The 8,063-nt window shown below is 51.1% G+C and overlaps 1 protein-coding gene across 1 annotated transcript; it reads left to right on the plus strand.

The window, feature by feature from the left end:
- The first annotated feature begins 898 nt into the window (after nt 1–898).
- On the plus strand, nt 899–6,783 carry SERPINA10 (serpin family A member 10). Its single transcript, XM_033852553.2, has 4 exons — nt 899–1,622; nt 2,903–3,176; nt 5,404–5,554; nt 6,573–6,783. The coding sequence occupies exons 1-4, from the start codon at nt 899–901 to the stop codon at nt 6,762–6,764; spliced, it is 1,341 nt and encodes a 446-aa protein (XP_033708444.1). The 3' UTR covers nt 6,765–6,783.
- Nucleotides 6,784–8,063: the final 1,280 nt, after the last annotated feature.

Raw genomic sequence — 8,063 nt, forward strand, 5'->3', positions numbered from 1 at the left:
GCGTTTGCAGACCCACTGCCTGTGCTGGAAGGCTGGCCCCACTAGAATAGGCAGCCTCGGGGCAGCGAGAGGAGGACACACTTCACAGGTCACAGTGAGGATGAGATGAGACCGTCCAAAGTGGAGCGTTAGCCCAGGCTCGCATGGTGAGTCAGCTTGTTATCTGTTTCTGTGCTGGGGAGCTCCAGGGAGAGTGAAGGCGGGAGCTCCTAAGAGGAGTTCTGTAACTGGGCCCCAGGGCTGGGTGGAGTGCCCTAGGGGAGCCGCAGGGGGGAATCCCACCACCCGATCAGGCAAACTCAGCACTTCCCCCTGCCCTGCCCCGATGGCCGCCCAGACCCTCCAAGTCCCCAGGCAAACATGTCCCCGGGTCCAGGTCCCTGCACCTCAGCTTGGACGGGCTGCAGCCGTATCGTCTAGCGATCAAGGGCAGTGAACGAAGCAGACCAGTAAAAGCCTGGGAAGACCTCCTGACACCAGCCGCTGCTCTGACCGCACCCAGCGAGGCCGGGCACCCAGACCGCCTCCTCTTCCATCCCCCTCTTCTTGGCTGCCTGCCACCACGCTGGAGGAAGTGGGATGACTGGGGAAAGCTGGGGGAGATTAGGAGCTGCCCGAGGGCGCGGCCCTGGATGGAAACCCGAGGCGGTTTCACCCTGTGAAATAATGCGCCCCCCACTCGGGTGACAAATGGGACTCCAACTTGCTCAGGGTGTCCCCGAGGCAGGGCTCGGGGAGCTAAGCCCCGTCCCCCAGGGAGGAAGCGGGTCCCTGGAGGAGCTGTACCAGGACACAGGGAGGAGGTGTGTATCAGCCGTTAAAAATAATCTCTGCCCTCTTTTCTCCCGAGGAAGCCTTGTTGCCAAAGGGAAGCCTCCCGGGCCTCCACGCTGCCCAGATGCAGGCGGTGCTGAGCCTCCTGCTGCCCTGCCTCCTGGCCCAGGTGTGGCTGGTACCCGGTTCCACCCCTGGTCCCCGCTCACCAGAGGCCCAGGCAGGACTGGAGACTCTGCCAACCCCCAGGGCCCAGACCGAGAGCAGCGAGGGGGCGCGGGTCCTGCAAGAGGACGAGGGCCCCCCCTGGCTGACAGCCGACTGGCAGAAGCTCTCTGGGGAGACCTCCAACTTGGGGTTCAGCCTGCTTCGTAAGATCTCCATGAGGCACGACGGCAACGTGGTCTTCTCCCCACTCGGCCTGGCCTGGGCCATGGCAGCCTTGACCCTGGGGGCCAGGGGACAGAGCAGAGCCCAGCTGGAGACGGGGCTCCGCCTGCAGGCCCTGAATCAGACCCTGCCCGCAGTGAACCAGACCCGGCCCCCGCGCCTGCCTGCCCTCTTCAAGCAGCTCCGAGAAAGCCTGTCCCACAACCCAGAGCTGGGCCTGACCCAGGGGAGTTTCGCCTTCATCCACGAGGACTTTGACGTCAAAGAGACCTTCCTCAATTTCTCCAAGAGGTATTTCGATATGGAGTGTGTGACTATAAATTTTCGCAACGCATCCCAGGCCAAAGGGCTCATGAATCATCACATTAACAAAGAGACTCAGGGGAAAATCCCCAAACTCTTTGATGAGATTAATCCTGACACCAAATTAATTCTTGTGGATTACATCTTGCTCAAAGGTACTTTGATACTGTTCTGCTCTCCCAGAGCCATGGCTCTCTCCGCCTGTCTCTTCCTTTCCTGCTGGGCCTGTGTATGGTCGACGCCAAATGATCTCCTAGGAACATGCTGTTCTCAGGTTTTACAAACAGAGTGAAACACACATCGAGCATGTAGGACATACCAGGCGCAGTGCCAGACAATGTTTTCACTTGATGCCCCTGCCCTGGGGGCCCAGGTGTTTGCAGGGCTTAAGTTTTCTAAGCACGTCTACACAGCTCTCCTCTGGGTCATTTTTTTTAAAAAAAGGCATATCATCTGAGAGATTTAGGGTTGCATCTTTGCTCTTTCACGCTCTACTTTTGTGTCCTGGGGCAAGTGACAAAGTCCCTTGTCCTCGTATTCTCAATATAGAAAATGCACACTCCCACCTACCATAGAGATGAACCGAGGCTCAGAGAGATCACACGATAAACGGCAGAGGCCAAACTCAGACGAGGGCCTCCTGACACGCTCATCCCGGGTCCTTCCCATCCTGCCTCTCTCGTGGAGGACTGGACTGGTGTGGCCCCAGTTGTAGCAGGAAGGTGACCCTAGGGGACTTGCAAAGCCCGGGAGGAGGACATGCTTCCAGTCAGCCAGGCCAGACAGACATCGGTGTGTAGAGTCAGGGGCCCACACGCTGGCAGCCTCCTCTGGGTCACGTGGCTCTCTGTCAGCCAGGGGCCCCTGCCCTCAGAGCCTCACCGAGCACAGGATGTGCGGGAATGTCATCATTTTGCCACGGTGGCCTCTGTTTGCACATGGTGTGCACTAGACCAAGTGGCGGTCAGAGGGCCCCTCCTGCAGCCAGGGCTGGGGACAGGCCTGAAGTCTTCTCTAGGCTGGAGCTAACCAACCCCAAGGGAGCGAGTGTAGAAGGAGGAGGTGGGTCCTTTGGGCTCCAGCTGGAATGAGTGACTTTTGTTCACTCGAACAAAAGTTCACTCAAAACACCCAGTGTTTTGTCCAGAACAATGAGGGGATCGGGGGGGTGGTCATTAGGAGATATCTCCGTGCTTTTGTGTGTGATTCCAACAGGGTCTCTGGATGGATCCAGGTTTTGCCAGCTGGGAAAGAAGCCTGCGAAAGGCTGATCTTTGGGGAATTTATTTTGGCCGCGGTCTAAACAAACCTGATAAGGATGGCTTTCCTAGCTGGGCAGAAAAGGGGACAGAACACTGGCCCTTTATTACTTTAGCAAGAACGATGCTTTCGAGGAGGGTGGTTTCTGCAACGAGTTTCTTTCTTATCTGTTCAGGGAAATGGCTGACCCCTTTTGACCCTGTCCTCACCGAGACAGACACTTTCTACCTGGACAAGTACAAGGCAGTCAAGGTGCCCATGATGTACAGGGCAGGCAAGTTTGCCTCCACTTTTGACAAGAATTTTCGTTGCCACGTCCTCAAGCTGCCCTACCGAGGAAATGCCACCATGCTGGTGGTCCTCATGGGAAGGATAGGTGACCACCTGGCCCTTGAGGACTACTTGACCACAGATTTGGTGGACACGTGGCTCAGGAACATGAAAACCAGGTACAGCTCCCTCGTCGCCCTGCTCCAGCTCAGCGGGCCCCTCCCTACGGGCACCCACAATTTCGTTCTGTGCCCGTCCCAGCCCAGCCCGCTGCGGGCTCCCCGATGGCAGGGGCCGCGTTTGTCCTGTTTCCCCCTCTATCAGCATCTATCCCAGCGCCTGGCTCGTTCATTCACTCGGCCAGCCCTTATCAAGTTTCTCCCACGTGCCAGGCACTGGGACGCATGCATGATGCTAGCCCTCGCGGAGCTCACGTCCTAGTGATGAGAGCACCAGGGGGGTGCAGGTGGGGGCCAGGGAAGGCCTGGCCAAGAAGGTAGCGGTAAGCGAACACTTAAGAGGAAGGAGGATTCTGAGGGTGCGCTGCGGGAGAGAAGAGGTACAGGCAGAAGTGGGAAAGTGCTGGGACGGGACTGTGCTTACTGGATTCCAGGAAGAGCGAGGCAGCCGGTGAGGCTCCAGCAGCCGATGAGGTCGCAGAGGAGCCAGCAGGTGTCACCCGGGACAGTACGTTACTGGCCCCGGAAAAGACTTGGGCTTTTGCCAAGGGAGACAGAAGCCACTGGAGCCAAGCAGAGGAGCAGTACGGCCTGTGCTGAGAAGAGACACTAGGGGTATGTGGGAGGGGCAAGGGGACCAGCCAGGAGGTCAGCGTAGCCACCGAGGTCAGGATGCTCGGCAGGTGGCAGCAGTGGAAGTAACGAGGAGCAGTGGAGTCCTGGATCTGTGACGAAGCCGGAGGTGACGGGATTGGCTAACGGACTGGATGTGGGTGACAGAGAGGGAAAGAAAGTCAAAGGTGAAGGCAAAGTTTTTGGCCTTAGCAACGGGAAGGAAGGATTTGCCATTTACTGAAAGGGGAGACCGTAGGAGGAACACGCCGAGAGGTAAGTTCAAAAGTTCAGTCGGAAACATCTGGATCAGAAATACCTATTAGACATCCAGGCGGAGATGTTAGGAAGGCAGCTAGATCTGGAGTGCAGGGTGAGGTCCAGGCTGGGGAGTCAGCAGCACATAAATGGAACCATGAGACTGGCTGAGACGACGGGGGCAGGGGGCCGCGTGCAGAGAGCAGGGTCGGAAGCACAGAGCAGGGTCGCAAATGCTTGTGGAATAAATTTATCCACCTACTGGGGTGGGGGGGAAGGCAGCGCCAGTAAGGAGTCCACGGCGATGCCTCCGGAATCCTGTCACTCCAGCATTTGGCACAGAGAGGAGTCCAGCTAAAGATCTTCAGTTTCATTTTATCTTCATTCTTCTTCTTTTCCTTCAAATCCTTAGAACCTAGCATAGGACTCAAACATAATAAGCCTTCAACAAATGTTTGTGGGGATACATTTATAAATCAGTCTCCAAGGCATGTCATGTCCTCAGTTATATTGCAGCCCGACAGCCTGGCCCAGCTCCGAGAGAGAGAGAGACAGAGACAGAGAGAGGGATGAGAGAGAGAGGGAGAGAGAGAGAGAGGCGGGGGGGGGGTGATGAAGGGAGCAAAAGGAAACTACACGAGACATCGTTCTGGGTGCTTAACATATATAATTTCATTTACTTCTCTGAAGAACACTGTGAAATTGGTATTGGTATTTTGGCTGTACTTCACAGATTAAGACATTGGGACTTCTTTAAGACTAATTTAGTACCAACTAGTAGTTTTCATTCTTTTCATTTTTGAGCCACAGAACTCATCTCTCTAAACAAAAAACTCCATTGTGTGTGAATATATATTTTATATATATATATATATATATATATATAAAATAGATAATATCAGAGTTTCTCTGGCTAAAGGTAGGTAGGGGGTTGAAAATTCCCTTCACTCCCCTCCCCTCGTCCATCCCGACTCTTAAGGTTCTCCTAAAATCCTGGGGGGGGTCTCTGTAATCTGGGCATTGAAAACAGCCTGGAGTCTGCAGGACTGATGGCAGCAGCTGTGTGGTTGGTTTGGGGTTGTTTTTAAAACCCAGGGAAACGGACACAAAGTGTGGCATTCTTTGCTAAAGAGAATGCGAGTCATTGGCTGGGCAATGAAGCTGGTTCCCTGAAGCTGAAGCTCTCCTCTGAGTCAGGCCATTCATTACAGAAGAACAGAATGAGCTCTAGTCAACGGAGGGAGACTTGTTAGTGGGCATAAGCTTGGGGGAAGGTTAAAAGAAAGTGTGACCTTTTTAGTGTTCAGAATCTATGGTTTTTGTCTACAGTTCACCATTATATGTACTTGTACCACAGAAAAATGGAAGTTTTCTTTCCAAAGTTCAAGTTAGACCAGAAGTATAAGATGCATGAGCTGCTGAAACAGATGGGAATCAGAAGAATCTTCTCACCCTGGGCTGACTTGAGTGATCTCTCAGTTACTGAAAGAAATCTTAAAGTATCCAAGGTAAGTCAGGATCTTCCACTGGGGCCCAAACCAACGAATATTTTCACATACCATTTAACGTTGATAAAAGGCCAAGTTGTAGTAGAAAATTAGATTAAAATTCCAAAAGAATTGAAACAGCACCCAAGTGGGATGTTTTAAGAATTTGGAGCTACTTTTTAAAACATCTGTTCAACTAATTTAATCTCTCTTATGTAGAGCTCTCTCTTCTCTCCCAGTGCTCAAGGAGAAATTTATCCCAAAATGGAACTGGTTCACAGATTCATTCAAAATTCCATGAAACTGCACCACTTTAAAGATGAAAGAAAGCCCCAGAGGTTATCTGGCTAACTTCCCGCCCCTTGTGGAAACCCTGTCTGAAATATCCCTACAAAACAGTAGGGATTACTATCACTATCGCCTCTTATAATAATTATACAGGTCCGTCACTCACATCACATGAGGCTCCTGGACAAAAGGGCCTCTCAGACACAACAGGTGGCCTAAATACAGGCCACCAGAGTTCAGGACGACTTCAGGGACCCAGGAGCTTACCCCATGGACCACTTCAGAGCAGTACCAGGTGCTGGGAAGCTGCTACAGAAGACTAACCACAGCCCTGCCCCTACCTAGGCTGCCAGAAGGAAGGTCAAAGTTCTCAGGGGTTCCAGGCGGCTTGAAAACCTTCCAGGAGGAACACCAGCTCGGCTCAAAAATCAGTAGCACAAAGTACATGCTAAATAAGTATTTGTTCATTGGATGCATGTGTGCATGAAGTGGCCAGCCACAGAGTCCCTGGGTCCTTACCCAGAATGAATTTCACAATCGGTTCCTGGTGTCTCCTGGTATTTTGTGGGCTTCTAAGGCAGTCGCTGGGGCAACCTCAGACCATTCCTCTCTGCGCAGATGAGCGCTGTACCACTAAATCCTGAGAGCATGGCCCCGTGGGTAGGACAATAACACAGAATGTCCAGGGGCTCAATTAATTCCCTCACCTCCACTGGCACACAAACGGCCGTCCATGTATTTCCTTTTCCAGGTTTTACAAAGAGCGATGATTGAGGTGGATGAAGAAGGAACAGAGGCGGTGGCGGGAACCCTGTCAGAAATCACTGCTTATTCCATGCCTCCCATCATCAAAGTGGACCGGCCGTTCCACTTCATCATCTATGAAGAAACCTCCAGAATCGTGCTATTTCTGGGCAGGGTGGTGAATCCGACTCTCCTGTGATTGATGACATGCGCGAGTCCTTAGAGCCACAGCAGACGCTGGATCTGAGGTGTCTGAACTTACACAGGACACTGGCACTGGGTGTCTCGCCCTTGTCCTCAGATGCTAGTTTGAGCCATCCTTGGATAAATCTGCGTATTAAATTCAAACTTATCTTAAGGAGATGTTTGTACAAGCTGCCTGGTATTTTAAGCCTGTTTCTAAGAGCCTTTGTTATTGACTAAAGACCATCTTGGTATCTGGACTTAAAAGTATGGTAGATCAAAACTCTATTTCAAGACGAAGCCTTTGGGAAGAAGACAAGTACACATTCTCCATGGGTCATGAGCTTGGCTCTCTTTACTTCTCCCTAATGCAAATTAGTGTTTTATTTTTAACCTACTATAGAATCATTTCTTGGTGACTAAAATTAGAAGAAACTAGCCGTGGTCAGTCCTGCGGCAATGTGGCTCCACCCACTCCGTGGAGCCGTTAACTGAGCCACAGATCATCCAGTTCAATACCTTTGTTTTACAAAGCAAAGAAATGGGGAACCGGAGAGAGGGCCGCAGTATGGCTTTCGTGGGCCCCAGGCACTTTTGTCTTCACAGGCTCCTCCCTCTGTAAAAATAAAATATATGTGTGTGTATAATAGAAATTATATTTTATGACTGCACTGGTATAAAGATGAATATACTCTGGGTTATATCTGTCCTTATACCAGTGCAGTCAAAGCATGGAACTTGCTTGTTGCAAGAAGTAAAACATATTCATGGGCCCCTAAAAGTATCGTGGGCTTGAGGCACTGTGCCTACGGCACCTCAGAGGAAGGAAAACGTCACCCAGTGGAGCAATGGCAGAGTCAGAAGCCTGCCTCTCCTGACTCCAGTTCCGAAGCCCATTTCACTCTTCTTTCTGTCTACAACATCTGATGGGGTCCATCCACTTCAACAGGCAGCATGTGCTCACCTCTCAGTTACCCACTGTGGCTAGACGGAATATAAGCATGGACTTTGTCCCAAGGTTCAAAGAAAAACAGCAAATACTTTCTCAGCCAGTCATTTTCTGTTATATAGACAAGAAAATATTTTAGGAGTAATTTCAGAGAATCGTGAATAGAGTTAACTAATCTTGGAATGTCAACTATGTTGACTAACGGCCTAATTGGGTTTTTATCTGTTTGTTATCCAATTTAAATATACTTAAAATTAATGTATTGATTAGTCATCTTATTACAATAAGTCAGAGTTATGTAAATAGTACTTAATGTGAATAGGTAATAATAATAAGCAGCAGTCTAGAGACTAACTCTTCATCATT

This window comes from Tursiops truncatus, chromosome 2, assembly GCF_011762595.2.
Source record: "Tursiops truncatus isolate mTurTru1 chromosome 2, mTurTru1.mat.Y, whole genome shotgun sequence".
NCBI lineage: Eukaryota > Metazoa > Chordata > Mammalia > Artiodactyla > Delphinidae > Tursiops > Tursiops truncatus.

Excerpts from the sequence above, each read along its gene's own strand:
- SERPINA10 (XM_033852553.2), top strand. The coding sequence starts at position 899 with ATGCAGGCGGTGCTGAGCCTCCTGCTGCCCTGCCTCCTGGCCCAGGTG. Across the intron at positions 1,623-2,902 it reads GGATTACATCTTGCTCAAAG|GGAAATGGCTGACCCCTTTT; the intron begins GTACTTTGATAC and ends TTATCTGTTCAG. Across the intron at positions 5,555-6,572 it reads GAAATCTTAAAGTATCCAAG|GTTTTACAAAGAGCGATGAT; the intron begins GTAAGTCAGGAT and ends TTCCTTTTCCAG.